The sequence below is a fragment of the Corythoichthys intestinalis genome, chromosome 15 (assembly GCF_030265065.1).
Source record: "Corythoichthys intestinalis isolate RoL2023-P3 chromosome 15, ASM3026506v1, whole genome shotgun sequence".
NCBI classification, from domain to species: Eukaryota; Metazoa; Chordata; class Actinopteri; order Syngnathiformes; family Syngnathidae; genus Corythoichthys; species Corythoichthys intestinalis.
The window spans coordinates 20429626-20447907 of NC_080409.1; the positions used below are offsets into that span (position 1 = coordinate 20429626).

General features: G+C 38.6%; 3 protein-coding genes across 6 annotated transcripts; 2 read left to right on the forward strand and 1 right to left on the reverse strand.

Annotated features, from left to right (window-relative positions):
- The first annotated feature begins 207 nt into the window (after window positions 1-207).
- On the forward strand, window positions 208-1638 carry mgst3b (microsomal glutathione S-transferase 3b). Its single transcript, XM_057859548.1, has 4 exons — window positions 208-466; window positions 598-720; window positions 946-1018; window positions 1238-1638. The coding sequence occupies exons 1-4, from the start codon at window positions 341-343 to the stop codon at window positions 1336-1338; spliced, it is 423 nt and encodes a 140-aa protein (XP_057715531.1). The 5' UTR covers window positions 208-340; the 3' UTR covers window positions 1339-1638.
- Window positions 1639-1792: 154 nt separating this feature from the next.
- tmem50a (transmembrane protein 50A) lies at window positions 1793-12665 on the forward strand. Of its 3 annotated transcripts, none has more exons than XM_057859547.1 (7): window positions 1793-1976; window positions 6663-6768; window positions 7058-7170; window positions 10927-10994; window positions 11485-11577; window positions 11799-11859; window positions 11951-12665. In XM_057859547.1, exons 2-7 carry the CDS (start codon window positions 6667-6669, stop codon window positions 11994-11996), a joined length of 483 nt encoding a protein of 160 aa, XP_057715530.1. In that variant the 5' UTR covers window positions 1793-1976; window positions 6663-6666; the 3' UTR covers window positions 11997-12665. The 3 variants fall into 3 exon arrangements, with proteins under 3 accessions (XP_057715530.1, XP_057715527.1, XP_057715528.1); XM_057859544.1 differs by lacking the exon at window positions 1793-1976 and adding an exon at window positions 5612-6184 and having other exon boundaries at window positions 11951-12664; XM_057859545.1 differs by lacking the exon at window positions 1793-1976 and adding an exon at window positions 6086-6230.
- rhd (Rh blood group, D antigen) lies at window positions 11803-16748 on the reverse strand. Of its 2 annotated transcripts, XM_057859532.1 has the most exons (10): window positions 16604-16748; window positions 15536-15722; window positions 15312-15462; window positions 15072-15219; window positions 14342-14514; window positions 14130-14267; window positions 13930-14057; window positions 13773-13852; window positions 12848-12921; window positions 11803-12746 (listed from the first exon to the last, which is right to left on the reverse strand). In XM_057859532.1, the coding sequence occupies exons 1-10, from the start codon at window positions 16746-16748 to the stop codon at window positions 12720-12722; spliced, it is 1251 nt and encodes a 416-aa protein (XP_057715515.1). In that variant the 3' UTR covers window positions 11803-12719. The 2 variants fall into 2 exon arrangements, with proteins under 2 accessions (XP_057715515.1, XP_057715514.1); XM_057859531.1 differs by having other exon boundaries at window positions 13930-14267.
- Window positions 16749-18282: the final 1534 nt, after the last annotated feature.

An 18282-nucleotide genomic window follows, 5' to 3' on the forward strand; every position in this document is an offset into this window, starting at 1 on the left:
GATGTGCGAGCAAAATTCACACTCTGTTTTGTGAATACAGCAGGAGCAGGTCATCAAAGGACGTCAAGAATGTAAATATTGAAGGCTATTCGGCTTCGACATAATTAAAAATATATATATAAGTGCCATCGCCCCGTCCCTAATGGGGAAAAAAATAAACAAAGCTTATGGAAAGTCTCGCGATAAGGCGGGTTAGGTTGCTGAAGCAGATGTCGCGATATTTTATAAACTCGATTTAAGTAACTACGCGATCATACCTGTCTGGTAGCCTTGTACTCGAACGCCTTTATCTCTGAAGAATTCTGTGCGATCTGGAAGTGCACCTAACAATTGACCAGGGATGGATATTCTAACTGTCTTGCCGTCCAATTTTGGATATGTCATATTCACTTACATCTACAGCTGGATTATGCTTGCATATCTAGCTATAAAAGTTGGAGGAGCCAGGAAGAAGTACGACGTTAAGGTAATTTTTTATTCATTTCAGTGGACTTGTTTTCTGACAATGCGAATAAAGATAGAGATGCATTTTGTTGCTTGTTTTTATGAATAAATGTATTGTTTTCTTATGAACTATTCATGTCACTTGTGTTGTAGTACCCTACAATGTACAGTGACAAAGAGCAAGTGTTCAACTGCATCCAGAGAGCCCATCAGAACACCCTTGAGGTTTACCCTCAGTGGCTTGTTTTCCAGACCATCGCAGCCCTCGTCTACCCGGTTTGTTATATTTTTTCTATGGTTTTTAAAGACACTTTTCAGAATTCCTTAAATTCAACCATCAGCCGTGTGAGCGCCATATGTGGGGCGGCAAAAGTTAATCTTTGCTCTCTGATACGATTTCTAATGATAACGGCCTCAAGGCAAAGGCACTGTCACAATGACGAAGCAGATTTTTACTGCTCTGGATTGTAATATTCTATTTTGTTGATTCCCTTTCTTTAGTTATCAGCATCAGTGTTGGGAGCTATTTGGGTTACCAGTCGGTTTTCATATGCCTGGGGCTATTACACTGGAGGTAAGTCTGATATTTTCAAATTATTGTATTTTATGATATTTATACAAATTAGAAATAAACTCTTGGTTTATTTACCAAAACTCTCATAAAATTGCTAATTTTACAGATTGATCGGATGAGTTAAGGTTGAGGACACAGAACTGTTGAAATTTAGGAAAATCACGAAAACAAAACAAAAAAAGTCCTTTAAAATGTGAAATGCTGTCTGTTTCGTTACAGATCCCGCTAAGAGAATGAAAGGTGCCTATGGCTATATTGGATACTTTGGAGTCATCTTTCTGTCCATATCTGTAGCCTTGCAGTTGCTTCGAGTTTTTTGAAATCTTTGTCACAAAATATTCCTTTCATCTTTTACTCAGTTATACTGAGTAGCATGTTGCTCTCACATATTTTAGTTTGTAACACTGAACTACAGCTATTGAAAAAACATCTTATAGTCTAAAGATTGCACTGTTTTGACTGATGGATTGACATAATTACTGTAAATTCAAAGGAGAGGACAACACCTTTATGATTTGTTACCATCAGAAGTAATATTGTTTCATATATTGAATCAAAACATTGCATTTTTCTGATGTGTAATAGTGGAGAAAATAATTAAAAGGCAGTATTTCCTGGAAGTGGCTTCTCACCATCGCCAGTCAGTGTTGATATTTTTTAAGCCAGTACTGTCCTTAACCCATCAAGTATGAGTATCCCAGATTGTCCGCTATTCCTCGTAATGTAATACCCATTGCTCCATGAGCGGGTACATTGAATTAATACTCACTTTAATAATTGTTCTATACATTAATTTTGCTCGGAAACTAATTTCAGGTTTCGGCTGTACAAACAGGACGGTGAGAAAAGAAGGCCTATTTAAAAGATGACTGCATGATGTAGGTAGTAGACCCAAGAGGTGAAACTGCCTTTGTCTGTGTCATAGGATAGAGGAGAAAGATCGCAGCAAATTGAACAGGTACAGTACAGTGGTATGCATAAGTTTGGGCACAGCTGATAATTTTTAAGATTTTCCTTTGTAAATCACTTTGAAACAAACAAGAAAAAATCAGTAAAAATACATCACAGCAAATGAACAGTAATATTTGAGAAGTGAAATGAAGTTGATAGGATAAACAGAAAGTGGAATAATCATTGAAACAAAAATAGGCCAGTGTATAAATGTTGGCACCCTTGTAGTTTTATTGATTAGAAACTAGTTAGTTGAGTAATCAAGTCAAATTTTGTTTATTAAGCTGACTGATTTTGGCCTACATACACATGTGTAGTCAAACATAAGAAAGGGTATTTATAGCAGCAAATTGCGCTATGCATCATCTCTGAAGAGTGGAAACATGGTAGCCTCAAAACGACTGTCAAATGATCTGAAAGAAAAGATTATTCAATGTCGTAGTGAAGGATATAAAAAGTTGTCAAAGAAATTTCAGCGGTCAGTTTCCACTGTGAGGAACATAGTAAGGAAATGTTAGCCCACAGGCTCTCATAAGCAGAAGCGAAGGCTTATGAGAAGAGTACAATTGAACCCAGAGACTAACTCCAAAGACCTACAACATGATCTTGCTGCAGATGGTGTCACTGTGCATCGGTCAACTAGTCAGCGTTGTTCGCGCTAGGAGATGCTGTATGGGAGAGTAATGCAGAAGAAGCCTTTTCTCCACACTTGCCACAAACAGTCACTTTAGGGGTGCCAAAGCACATTTTTTTAGGTGTCGCGGAACGGAGGGGATCGCAGCGCAGAGCCACAATGACACGATGGTTGAGATTTCTAAATGTATTTATTCAAATGAGACTGATAAAGGCTGGGCAGGCAAGAAGCAGACAACACTCGGGGGAACACTGGGTCCAGGTCTCGACGTGAGCGTGTAAATAGTTCCTGGGATATAAGAAAAATACATGAGCTGGGGATAAAAAAAAGCAAATACTCAAAGCAGGTGAGATGCAACTGACACCAAAACCAGACAAGTTTATCAGGCGACAAGGTTGAGCATCCACTGGCTTTTAAATGGTTGCCCTATTTGTGAATTCTCTCATTTATCCAGGTCATCATTCACAACTTGACTCTTGGCACTGTCTTTGAAGGTATTTTACCTCTCATCCAAGCAGGCTTTATCACCATGCTTAGAAACTAAGAATTCTTGCAACATGCAAGTATTTATTCCACTTTCATGGATTTATCCTTTATTTTCAATGCCACTTGTCATATTTTTAGGGAAAATACAGCATTGTAGTACGTTTTGTCAATTGAAATTTGACTAACATGCTATAGGACATCTTCAGGGGTCAAGTGGGAAATTTTTACAAATTCTCTTCATTTTTAAAATAAAACTTAGAATTTTGTTCGTAAATCTATGCCAGCAATGTATAGTAAGAGAACCATATATTGATACATAAGGTGTGAAAAAGTATGCTAAATTGCCATTGAGTTTCGTTCTGAGACGTGTGGTAATCTAATGTTCACCATTTTTTTATTAATTGGTGATGGCTCTGAGTTATTTTTTTTCATATGTAAAATGGATGGCACTGACTCACTGCCTTGGCTTAAATAAAGGCTGGCACCAAAGGTCCATGCTGTAAGTTTCCTCATCGTTCGCAACTTGAGGACTCAAGCATATGCAGTTTAAGGAGGGGCCAGGGGGCCCCCCGGTGGCCTAAAAGTGTCATTGCATGTAATTGACTTCCCTATATATGATTTTAAAATAAAGAGTTTTCCGGTAAAATATTGTCTATTAAAATGGTAAAGCAATAAAACAACAAAAATGAATGAAATTAACAAAAAATATATATATAATGGGTAAAAGTTATTTTTCGCACAGATCATGTGACTAGCATCTTAGATGGTCATTTGCTTTGGCAATGGTTAGCCAAAACCACCTGAGGACCGAAAATGGATATACGTAATTTTTTCAAACCTAAACTTTCAAAAACGATAACAACTACTGAGCAAGAACCAAGGATTCAAAATGTGGACCATGAAACGCCAGAGAGAACCGCCAAAATAGTGAGCGGAGTTTCAATTTTACCCCACTAAAGACGTTAATTGTACAACTAACTGATCCACCACCGGTGGGCGTACCATATTCAATAGATAACGTTCTTGGCGAAAATTATTGGTGTCCTAAGCAGCCTGATTTAGAATTCCCCTAAAAAATGATGGGGAAAAAAAAGAAAAAAAAAACAATCATTTTCAACTTATTATTATAATAAATATTCTTGTAAGTTAATTTTACTGCTGACACTGCGTTTCGGGGTCATCAACATGTTGTGCCCCCTACCCCAAAAGTCAAACTCCGTCTATGAGCTCAAGTCTTATTTAGAAATTACAGTCTGCATTCTTCAGCTTCTGTCAATATATTGTTTGTAATTAGGCTCGAGCGTATGACGTGGCACTCGCGAGGTTTCCGCCGCTATCGCCATTGTGGAAGCGAGAAACATAAGCAATGAGGCATTTCAACACAGGTCGCTCTTTAAAAATGGTTGGAAATTATTGTGGGGTAAAGAATTGCAACAACCGATCGAATAGAAAGGAGAATGTACAGCTCGACGGAACACCATTGAGTTTCTTCCGGATCCCTACATGGAGAAAAGGCGAGGGAAAGCTCATATCTGAACTTACCAAACGTCGAAGAATGGCATGGGTGGCCTCGATCAGAAGGAAGGGCATAACGTTTGATTCTCCAGTTACACACTGAGTTTGCTCTATGCACTTCCACTCCGGTAAGTTAATTTCGTTTGTTTACGCAAATTTCAGTAACTTTACGCCCTAAGTCGGCCTGTTGTTAGCTATTGCTAAAGCTAAACAACTAGCATGCATACATGTGCATTGTCTTCATAAGACATAATTCATGTCGTTGCTAAATGAAAAAGCTGTAATATTTTGACGTGAGAGAGTGGCAAAGAATTTGTACACAGGCTACATTTTATGCAGCAAAAGATTTGTACATCCGTGGTCACAGACTAATGTAAACACACATTGCCTACCTTTGCTAGAAAGATGTGTTGCCGTTTGCTATGGTCATAAAGTGAAGATCCTGCACCCATCCGCAGCAAAACTGTTCGTAGCTTTGTAGCGATTTGTAGTTTCGGAATTGCTGATGAGTGTAGTAACATATACCAAACACTAAATACAGCATGATGTCCATTTCGCGTAGTGGTGGAAGCTTGTCGACATCTTTATTCCATTTGTGTTCGGCTTGCTCGTGAGGGTCAACATTTTTCACATCCTTAAAATTGCTCACATATCTGTCCTTCGCCGTGGTAACAAGTTTGTCTCTGTATCGAACTGGCAAGTATTCCTTACTTTTTTCCATCTTTGGTTGCCGCTAAGTTTAAATGTCCCGTGATGCTTCCGCAATGGTTGCGTTGTCGCAAATCTCGCATGATCCCGTGCTGCTGTGACGTAAACGCTCGAGCCTAATATGTTTAAATAAATGTAACTATAATGAGGAGGATATCAGTATAACACCTTGATGCAAATATATATAGTTTGTTAGCTAATAACACATTGTTACTTAATATATAAATTATCCTTACATTGTACTTTATCAATTATTCCTATACTCACATGTGTTATACAGTAGGCCCTACAGTAGAAAGAAGTTGATATATATTACAAACATACTTTAAATAATATAATGGAAAAAAATATTTTTCAAATGGGTAATGAAACCTTTATTGATGGCTTTATTTCAAAAGTCCTGTGGGTCCTAATGGCCTCGTGTGACTCACATGACGTCTGAGCATACAAAGCTCATCGAAGCTTTGAATACCAGGAACTGACGATCGAAGACCGCGCAGGAAAGATCGAATAAAACCCTTTCGGAGTTGAAGGTCTGGTCACCGTGATATAAACTCTAGAGGAGGACCAGTAACCATACAATGTTGGGATTCGACTTGTTTTGATAATGTAAAAACTATAGTATGAAGGTAACGACGACAATGATAACAGTACATTAAAACACTTTTTATTCAACGAAAAACGTAATATTGTACGTTTATCATGAAATTCTGTGTTGTCCCAAAATCCTTGAAGGCACCAATATCAATAGCTGCTCAGTGTTTCCTCGCTCAACCGACTGTGTGGGTGAACTGCGCATGCGCTTGACCGAGCTCTCGGAAGCAAAGTCGGGTTGATCCAAGGGGTCCACATCAAAAAATCGAAAATAAAAGGTACTTACCCATTTCAAAACGGCTCAACAGTGCGTAATGATCGCGGGTGTGTATGTTTTCCCTTAACGCCGTCGCTGTCGAAGGGGTTTTGTGATTGTTTTTAGCGACGTCTTTGCGAGGAGGCACCTTAGAGGAAATGTTTGCTAGTATCAAAGCGACGAACAAAAGAATCCTACGTCGCAGTCGCGTTTATTTCTTCAGTCTGACACTTATTTCCATCATTGTTTTGAATGCTCTTCTCGATAAGTTCTTGTCAAATGAATGTTGAAGAGTTTCTCCTTTCTGCCTTACAATTCGTAATCACGCCGTTTTTCGTCCTGATATCTAACAAGAGTTAAGCATCATATGCACATAGTATTTTCGAACCAAGGTAGCTTTGTTTTTTGTTCTAATTCACGTTTTAGTCATTCTGTGTCTTTGCACAACTTGTTTGGTAACGAAATGACTCTTTTTGGATGTGCCTTCCTCCGTTCCTCAGAGCCATGTCAGGATTTATTGACGGAATTCGGTGTGGAGAATGCGACTGCAATGTGGATTGGGGTGAAAGAAGAAACACTGTCGCATCTATAGCTGCTGGAGCTCTGGTATTTCTCATTTTTGAAACCACACTGCCCCTAATTTTTAACTGTTAAAATCACTGTACACCTACCAACCATCGCAGTCTGATGACATCCACTGATACACAGGCATTCATATAGAAATATGTTTACTAATGTTTATTTTTTGTCAATATTGTACTGACAGTGAAATCTGGTGTATGTCACAACTAACTGTCATACATTACCAACATAGGTGTAAATGAGAAACATCTTGTGACACACTCATAGACATTTAGTCATTTTATATCATTGTTGGGCTCTTGTATCATTGCAGTTCTTTACTGGCTGGTGGATCATCATAGATGCTGCAGTTAAATACCCAGACCAGGCTGAATTTCCCCATGCTTATCACACATGTGGAGTCGTCGCAACATTGGCTTTTCTCATGTAAGAGTGCCTTTACAAACACTTTGTAACTCCTCAGATATTTTGTATTATTTGGTTTGTTGTACCGCATAGTAAAAAATTGACTACTTTTCTGTAGGTTTTTATTAAACATTTAATGTACAGATGTCAACAATCCATTTCACACAGATATCAGAAATGAGTGAAAACACTGGTATCCTTTCCAAATACCCGTTGCTAGTGAAACTGTAAAGATAGACTACTTACACACAGAGTGGGGATGACTGCTTTATATTTAAGCAGTATAGTTGCTGGGCATACTACTTGTGCTGGGTTGTTGGGGCCAAGGTTTGTTAAATCGACACATAAGAAACTTAGAAATCAAGGCTCTTTCATGATTTGGGGCCGCCAACTCAGTGGTTTAACATTCGCCGCCATGGGCCGCAAGTTGTTTTTGCTCCCCTGAAAAATGGTTGAAGTTGTTAAAATTGAGTCAATGTGAGATTGCAGGACCACATAATTCTCACGCCCGAATACTGTTTAACACAATCAATAAGTAGTAACGGCTAATCAACAAAGAATTAAAAAAATACAATTGGCTCCTAGACATGTGCCCGTATGACATTTTGACAGTATGATAACCCTAAGCAAAAACACTGCGGTTTTACGGTATCACTGTATTGCAATTATACCTCTAGAAAGTGTTATTTGGAGATGTATGGGTTAAAAAAAGCCATTGAACAGGATTTTTGAATTATTTTTTTTCACAACATTTTCGAATTGGAAAATCAACATGAATATAATGTTAAAATAAATAAATTAAATAAAAAATAAATAGCTGAAGTATTCTTATAGACTAAACCCACAGCCACAGCTCAAGTTGCTCAACAGTAGAACAAAAATAATTATTTTCCATAAAAAAGTAAAAACACATCTAAATAAATTTTATAAATATGTGTATGTATATATATATATATATATACACTCACCGGCCACTTTATTAGGTACACCATGCTAGTAACGAGTTGGACCCCCTTTTACCTTCAGAACTGCCTCAATTCTTCGTGGCATGGATTCAACAAGGTGCTGGAAGCATTCCTCAGAGAATTTGGTCCATATTGACATGATGGCATCACACAGTTGGTGCAGATTTGTCAGCTGCACATCCATGATGCAAATCTCCTGTTCCACCACATCCCAAAGATGCTCAATTGGATTGAGATCTGGTGACTGTGAAGGCCATTTGAGTACAGTGAACTCATTGTCATGTTCAAGAAACCAGTCTGAGATGATTCCAGCTTTATGACATGGCGCATTATCCTGCTGAAAGGAGCCATCAGAAGTTGGGTATATTGTGGTCATAAAGGGATGGACATGGTCAGCTACAATACTCAGGTAGGCTGTGGCGTTCCAACGACGCTCAATTGGTACCAAGGGGCCCAAAGAGTGCCAAGAAAATATTCCCCACACCATTACACCACCACCACCAGCCTGAACCGTTGATACAAGGCAGGATGGATCCATGCTTTCATGTTGTTGACGCCAAATTCTGACCCTACCATCCGAATGTCGCAGCAGAAATCGAGACTCATCAGACCAGGCAACGTTTTTCCAATCTTCTATTGTCCAATTTCGATGAGCTTGTGCAAATTGTAGCCTCAGTTTCCTGTTCTTAGCTGCAAGGAGTGGCACCCGGCGTGGTCTTCTGGTGCTGTAGCCCATCTGCCTCAAAGTTCGACGTACTGTGCGTTCAGAGATGGTCTTCTGCCTACCTTGGTTGTAACGGGTGGTTATTTGAGTCACTGTTGCCTTTCTATCAGCTCGAACCAGCCTGACCATTCTCCTCTGACCTCTGGCATCAACAAGGCATTTCCGCCCACAGAACTGCCGCTCACTGGATATTTTTTCTTTTTCGGACCATTCTCTGTTAACCCTAGAGATGGTTGTGCGGGAAAATCCCAGTAGATCAGCAGTTTCTGAAATACTCAGACCAGCCCTTCTGGCACCAACAACCATGCCACGTTCAAAGTCACTCAAATCACCTTTCTTCCCCATACTGATGCTCGGTTTGAACTGCAGGAGATTGTCTTAAACCATGTCTACATGCCTAAATGCACTGAGTTGCCGTCATGTGATTGGCTGATTACAAATTAAGTGTTAACGGGCAGTTGGACAGGTGTACATAATAAAGTGGCCGGTGAGTGTGTATATATATATTATATATTGCAGGCACTTCACTGACTTTAAAGCTCCATCTCAACATTTTTAGAGACTAGTTCATTTTCTACATATTTCTCTCTCAGTCCAAGTTACGATGCAGGGATGTGAGTATGTTTACCTTTTCTGGGTTAAAATATCACTACTACTATTAATATTAATTAGTTGAATTTTAATACTGAGCGAGCAAGAGACCGCGTGTGTGTATGACTCGTATCATTATTTACACATTATACACACCCACCCTCTCTCAACACAGAAAGTCACCAGAGAGAAATAACACCACATTATGAAAGTGTTATTTTGAACAATTGTTTACAATGGCGGAAGACTTTACAAAAGTACGCTTATAGTGAGGATAGTGAGGAAACAAGTTAGCCGTCTTGGCATGCTAACTAGCCACGTTAATAGCTTCATTAACAAGCTTACATTATATAGTATTTGTTTTACCATCGCTAGACACGCGAAACGCGCTGGGGTGAATTCGTAGCTGGTGGGAAACGTTCATGACAGCGTTAACTTCATGATGGAGGTGTTGCCTGCACGTCGGCTGTCCTTCCTGCTCTAAGCAGCTGCCTTCTGTTCCTTTTGGGTAGCCCAAAACAAAACTCCCATACTAGAATTTTTTTAGGGGTTTTTGAAAAGGCACTGATGTAGTTTCGACAGCAACAGCAGCGACAACAGAGCTACAACCAAAGGGGGAGGAGTAAGCGCTGCCGCTCCAAGCCATTTCTCGCTGCATTTTTGGGACATAAAAAATAGCTAATACCGTACTACTGTATGAGGGGAATATTTTAGTGGTTTTGAAACCGTGACATTTTTATACCACGGTAAACCTTAAAACAGGTAACCGGCACATGCCTATTGGCTCCATTTACTCACCTCTGACGAAGGCACACTGGATCTAACAACATAAATGACAGTCTAACTCTGGACAGTTTGTAAAATTATTGATTCATCAACCCAACATGAGTGTGGCAGTGAAATCTCTCTTTTGCTCTAATCACTGGCGCTCGCGCAACCACACATTACACACAAACAAGGACCCAAACGGGCCTGCAAATAGCTGCCAGAAAAAATCGATTATCAAATTAGTTGGCAACTTATATATTGATCAAGTTAATCGATTAGTTGTTGCAGCCTTACTTTTATCAAACCAGTTGGTCGGACAACCCATTTTACACTGATAAATATCTGACTGGCCTAGGTGACCTATGCTGCATTTGAATGCCAAAGCGAAGACTTCCATTAAGAGGCGTACATTAATTGCCCTAAAAGAAAAAACCTTCATCAACATTTTCAAATGCACCTAAATTTTTCACTCTTTAAAAATCAATACCACTTCCTGATGCATTCGGACATTGCTCTCACAAGGTCTTTAACAGAAGGTAGACTAGCTCTGCATCTCCCTCACATAATATTATTGCATCCAATGTCTGCTCGCCCTCCAGTGCTTTCTTACTGGTCAGTTGGTACACACATCTTTCCACCTTATCTTTGTTTCGATTAAAATACCTAGCTGTTACAAAAACACTCAACAGTTATTGTTACTAAAAGTTTGTTTACATTTTCTTTGTTTAGGATAAATGCTGTGTCAAATGGCATAGTGAGAGGTGACAGCTACAGCGAAGGTTGCATAGGACAGACAGGTAAGTAAATGGGCAACATGAGCAAATAAACGTTTACTGGAACTTTATTCTGTAAACTGCATGCCCAAACAAATCCAGTACAAGAACTTTATCAAACTACAAGAATGATGTTGATTAGTCTTGATTTACATGAGATGTTTTTATATTTTGGCTACCTAGTGTATGTGGATAATTGTGACAACATAATAACATCTCAGTGTATTATCGCTTGGTACGTAATACTTCAACAACCCCAATAATTAAGACTTATTGTGAGACTATTACATTTATTATTGTGTCAATAAAAACGGAACATTCTTAAGCTTTTTTTGTTCAAATACAGACATTTCATTAGCCACGAACAACCATCCATCAGTAAACTATCTCACTAAATTGTGCGTGTTTTATCAAATTTTACAGCAGTGGATTTTGTGGCAATCCTCATATTCTAGTACAACCTATTCAAGCAACAGCCAACCAGAAGCACAGCCTTTCTTATCTTACTTTGCAGGCGCTCGTGTGTGGCTCTTCATTGGCTTCATGATGGCTTTTGGATCCCTCATTGCCTCAATGTGGATCCTGTTTGGAGGTTTTGTAGTGCCTCGTAAGTGAACATTAAGTTTTGTTGTGTTAAATTTCAAATTTTTAACAACAAAGTAGTTTGCAATTTGTTATGAAGATACTTTTTTCCCAAAACAAAGTAGTTACTAAATGATTGCAATTCTGCTGTTGAGTTGCATTTGTTTTCTTTTTAATAATAAAGGTATCTAAATACATTTATTTCCAAAATTTCGTTTTGAATTCTGTCATTCTTTGTTTTTCCAGAGAAGCCAGTTGTGTACCCAGGTATTGCGGTTTTTTTCCAAAATGCATTCATTTTCTTCGGGTAAGTGTATAAGCCGTAGTGACATGTTTACTACTATTTTGATCTCCATGAAGTACTTGAACTGATATCACCCACCTTTATTATTCACCAGGGCCCTGGTATTCAAGTTTGGACGCACAGAGGACCTGTGGCAATAACTGACTGTGTGTATTTGGCCGTCATTGTTATACACTGCTTTTTTTGTTATATGAAACAAAATGCCCCAGGCTTCAGTGGTTATTCATCACCTTATATGTAGCCTTTTTAGCATTCGAGATTGACATTTAATTTATATTTTTGTCGCCATTTTAAAAGGCTAAATCATAACCAAGCACAATACATAGGCTCATTGACAGATGAACTGTTGCACATTTTGAAATGTGTATCTGCCCTGTGCAGCTGCGTTGTTGAAGATGGTATAAAACTTGTGTTTAATATGTATTTTGGGAATACTAGGGCGAAACCTGCTGTGGGTATGCTAATGCTTCCCATCATTTTATATAACTTGTCAGCTGAGTGAAAACAATACATTTTGTGGTGTATAAAATAACTGGGGGAATTACCGTGATAATACGTACTGACAAAACTTGTCATGAGAGATTGTTTTTCACTGAAAGAACATCAAGTGAGCTCTGAATCTCGTCATGCGAATTTATTGTAAAATAGTCATGGGCTTGCATAGCTGAGTTGAGGTCATCATTTGTCACAACTGTCTGGTAGATTTACTTGCTCGATGTGCATCCATTTCTTATGTTTCTACAATGGACCTAGTCTTTGGCTACCTTGGCATAATTAAACAATCATATTGAGCAGGAAACCCATTGTGTGTTTGGCTTTTGTAAATCTGGTGTACACTTGAATCAAGGGTCAGACTTCTCAAGTTACTTGCGAACTGCAAGATGCTCAAACTGAAAAACAAAAGTTGGTCTTTGAGGTTGCACTTATGAAACATTTTTCTGACCAACACATTGTTTTTTTTGTTTTTTTTTTTACACAGATGTTTTCTTACCATCCAGAAAGCCTGGTCATCAAAACATTTTTTATCTTGGGGGGGTCTCCAGATGTCCCACTTAAGTAGTACCCCTTCGAACATAACCAGATGAAGAGAGAAAAATATAAGCAACTTGTATTAATTTGGCACTTAAAATTTCGTCCCCATTCTTTGTACTGCTTATCCCCACTAGGGTGCAGATGTAATGAAGCAACTCCCAGCTGACTTTTTTTTTTTTTTTTTTTTTTTTTTGCAAAGGGGGGCTACACCCTGAACTGGTGGTCAGCCGAAACTCTTTGACCACATACACAGTGACTGGGTTTGTCTGCAGCAGACTAAACTGTGTGCTGCTCATGTGAAAAGTCCTTAATTATGAATGAAATAGCAAAGCTTGCGCTCATAGACATGCGCAAATCTGTGGGGGTCAAGTTAGTATCTGTGAACAACTAAATTACGAACCTACATTTTACAATGTCCACAAATTCTACTTTTGAATGATAATAAGAAATGGAACACCCCGCATCTAACTATCAATACGTGATTTATTTGTCTACATAAATTATATGGGTGCTTGCTTCAACATGCCAAAAGCCATGAGAGAGCTTCATAATAGAAACGCTAGTCACCAATACAGCCATTTGCCCAGCAGCCAATGAAAGCGAGATAAAAAATTAAATGTTCAAATTTGATCCAGTCAGGCACATAATGGGAATCTGATTATTTACATAAGCAAGAAGAATGACAAACTAAAATAGCTTGAATAAGGACATACAGGACATTTTCAGTGGAAATTGACAGTATGACATCGAAGGTTATGAAAAAAAATGATATAAAATATTAAAGAGTGTTTTAAATTTTGGCTTGTTATCATGAATTACAATGCTCTAAAATTTGACCAATCTGGTTTACCTCAGGAACTACATTGAATGAATACTAATGGTACCTGTTATGATCCCCATGGTCAGGCTTACAGTTATTGTGATAAGGAGAACACAAATGTGAAATACAGCAAACCGGATCGCCCTGCAAACGACAGACCATTTACGTAGTGGCATGTTGTGCGAGTGTGAAAATGTACCATTGTGCCAAGGAATTCTTACGTTGTGTGATCATCAGACTGTTTAATCTGCAGAAGGAGGTGTGTCAGCCATCCCAGTAGGCCAGGCAGTCCATGTGTGCTCAGAACACTACACGTATCATGACACTCGAAGGCAAACAGCATGTGGCTCTGATTAGGAAAACACAGTATGGTATAAGGTAGACTGATGATAAATTGACACATGAATACATTGATCACCACCTTGAGGTATCGGAATCCAGTGGTTGACACAGCAGCCGCAGTCAATCCAATTGTCATGGCCTCCCATGGGTAACGTATCACTGACATGGAGACCCCGACAGCAACACCACCAGCAAATATGCATGACTGAAAATTGGCCTAATAGGCGAGTGACAATGCAAGCTAAATGCCCCTGTAAAGGTATTTGGCCCAAAAAAATCAATTAAACATACTGGATGAACTTTTCCCTCTGGACTGGAGAGAGCAGACACCGCAAGAGATGCTACAGCACTTACAGCCAGGGCCAGGTAGGTACTGCACACTGACCTCAATTTCCTCTCAGGAAAATGGTCGTCTACAAGGACTGAGTTAAAACTTGGCCAAAACATCCAGAGGAACACAGTACCTAGAGAACCGAATGATAAGGCACCCATAGAATTATTTCAGCGCATCCTCTGCATCAACATATAGCACCATCCTTTGCACTTCCTCTAAACCGACATTGTCATCTTTTGTGGTTCTCTTGATTTACTGCCATTGGCTGATTTATTTTCTTTTAGATTTTGCCAAAGTACCGGCATACTGTACTAATTTGCAAACACTGAACATCTGCAATGTAACGGGGTTGTTCTTTAGGTCTTGGAATAAGTTTTGGGACATTGGCACAACTCTCAACTTTTTGTCTCTACAGTAAACACTTTTGAAATGAAAATGGTGTGCTTTATTTTCATTGTAGACTCTCATCTCTAATTCATTTCACAGTATTTGGATGTGAATGCACTCAAAAAAAGTGCAAAGGTTCAAGACGTTCAATCCAAGTTTACATATTTAAACATCGATGACATGTCTGCATGAATACATTCTTATGAAATAGCATTTGTGTCCTGAAACCTCAAGTCACAAATAGCCAACACATAGACTTCACTATTAATTATTATGAAGTCTATGGCCAACAATACATACCTAACATGGAGAACAATCCAGCTTTGCGGTCAAGTTTCTCCTTCTCGAATCCCTGTTCTGATTCTTTCCGATAGAGGATCCACGTCAGAACAAGACCAAAGAATGCACCAAAGATGTGAAGTACCATGATGCAGTGTGTATTCCGTGCCTATAATAAGGCAAACATCTTGTGAATTCATTGCAAAAAGTGATTAGGCTATGCTGCTATTTTGTAAAGTCAATTAAAAGAAATTTGCTTACCGAGAGCAGAGTCTGCAGAAGCCACTCATTCAGGACAAAGCCAAACACCTCCAGTAGGGCCATTAGAATTAGCTGGACATGATTCGTTTTGCCTTGTACAGCCCCAATTGAGATAAGAACTGAGGCGGTGCACATCTCAGCAACCCCCAAGCTATGTCAAAATACTAATTAAATTAGTTTTGTAAATTATTTGTAATTAATTACTTTAAAATGTGATACAATACCTTCTCAGGCTAAGCTTAATCTTCCCACTGTAATACCAAGACTCAATACCATTTAGTATGAGTGCCCACTGGGTGGCCATGACAGCAATAAGAAAGCTGAACCCTGAGGCACTAAAACCATAGCGGACCAAAAAAGAACTCAAGAAACCAAAACCCAAAAAGACCATCACATTCAAATCCTGGAACACTGCAAAGGAGAAGAATTACCATTTTAAATAGTAGCCCCAACTACAAGACAGTCAACACATACTGTAGATACTACATATACAAGTAAATGTTAACCCTTTATAAGGCAAGTAAGTGACTGTTTTGTTTTGTTTTTTTCTAATTAAAAAAAAAACCCATAAAGACCTGGCATCCACACATGAAAACGTCACATTTTGGGTCATTGTAGGCCACAATATTAACCTTTGGTATAAAACTGGCCTATATGACCCCAAATGTGCTGTCCGCATATTTAGACATTAGGTCTAAATTATATATATATATGTATATATATATATATATATATATATATGTATATATATATATATATATATATTTTTTTTTTTTTTTTTAAATGAATATAACATTAATGGTAATATATTGTATATGATATTTTTGTGGGTAATTAAAATGATAAACAACAAATGTTTAGCACAAAATGAATGAAATTTAATTAATTAATTGATTGATTAATTGATTTTAATTATTGTATTAAATTCCATAGTATTTAAGTCATTGCTGCCACTGAGAATGATTGACGTCTAATTCATTTAAACTGGAATGACTGGCTCTGAATGCTCCTGTTTCAGACTGGGAGGGCTATCAACAATCATTCAAATCTTTCAGTCAAAATTGATTGGCTGTCTACTGACATCAATGGCAGCCAATAAGTTAAATAGTGTCCTTTAAAGGATTTAAGTATTATTGCATTGGGTGAGGACACGCCAAATGTGATTCATTTGATTTGTATTAGTTGACCATACAAAATGAGCCATTTAAGTTGTACATTTCCATTTGTTTCCTGGTGCATAAATACATTACAATATTTTCTCAAAAGTGTATTTCACATTGTAGATTACTTACCTGGGTAGAAATTGCTGAATATAATCCCATCCACATTGCTTTCTATCTCAGTGGAGAAGTAATACAATATAATAAAGCCTGTTTGCAAGAAAAGCAACAAAGGAGCCAAACGAGAGCGCACATCTGGGGCGTATTTAGGAGCCATTGCAGATTACTTTGGTACAGCAGTCGCATGTTTCACACTGATGATATGAAATTGGGTGCAGCCCAGTCTGCAACCCCTTGTTATCAGTTGCTTCATGAGCAGAGAATGAGAAAGAAAAAAAAACTACCTTTACCTCTTTGATTTAGAAAAAAAATTTTTGAATCCTTTATGGAATTTTGTTGTCATCATCATCGGTATCATTGACAATCATTGACAATTACAAAATGTGATATGATTTGCCTGAAGGAACCAAAGAAGACGACAAAGGCAGACGAGATGAAGCATATGCTTATCAGTTTCCCGTCCCCCATACAACTAAAGACGCACACTCAGGCATGGTACATCAAAACTGTAGAATAACACAGTCAACAATTTGGGTTTAGTAACTAAGCGTCCAGTCAAACAGCTCGATTAATTTTAGGACATTTTTGCATCTGTTTGCTGTGGAACATTTTGTTGTAGCTATGTGTGTGACATGTTATCACAGCTGGTGTGAGTAGCGACTCAAAATGAGGTGTACATGGTGGCAACAATTGGCGCACACAAGGTCACTGTAACAGTTTCATCAGACAGGAATGTATGAGAAAATCAAACAATATGCTGTACATATTTTATCCCAAGATTAATGTCTCCACAACGAAAACATGCTTATTATTCGTTTTATACAGTATCTTTTCCATATACTCAGTAAACTAGACAATTGAATCAGGAGCTCGGTAGACACAGCAGATAATTATGTTTTTACAATTGGGGATTAGGAGTTCAATTGTAATACATTCCAGGAGATTGTCAATCATAATTGCAACACCCCCTCCCCCTTAGATGCCTGATACTTTTGTGTCATGTTATATCCGTGCAAATTAAAGTCAGAGCCTTTGTTGTCTTTAGTAGCTAATCCTTAATGTGTTCGAGATTCTTGTAACTCCTGCCATTGATAAGTTTCAGCTACCGTCCACATCCACGAGTTGTTATACTGGTCGGCTGTGTAGTATTTACAGTTATCCAGCTATTGTAGTCAGTTGGTCAGTTGATCCTTCCCAGCATTTAAAATGTGTGAATGCAACTGGTTGCTTTTGGATGGAATACTCGATTTTTCCGGCAAATACTTGTTTATGAATAATTGTATTCATGCTCCAGTGCTTCAAAAAAAAAAAAAAAAGCTCAAAGCTCGCTGGAGCACATCCTAAGCAGCTGCTCTAAAGCTCTAGGGGGAGGGCCAGTACCGTTGGTGACAAGTACAGGTGCTGAAGATGATAACTGAAGCCATGGCTAAAACAGGGGCCAAAAACAGCAGCAGTGAGAAACAATTTGGCAGGAGGAGAATCACCTTTGTCAGGGCTAGAGAGCAGCCACAGTCACAGCCTAATTCAGCGTCAGGGCTCCTCACCTCTGCGGCGGACAGGGCGCTACAAGTAGACTTGGGCAAGCAGCTCATATTTCCAGTCCAAGTCACAACAACTTTGTTGAGGCCAGACATCATGCTTACGTCAGTATCTTCAAGGCAGGTGCTATTGTTAGAACTGACAGTTCCTTG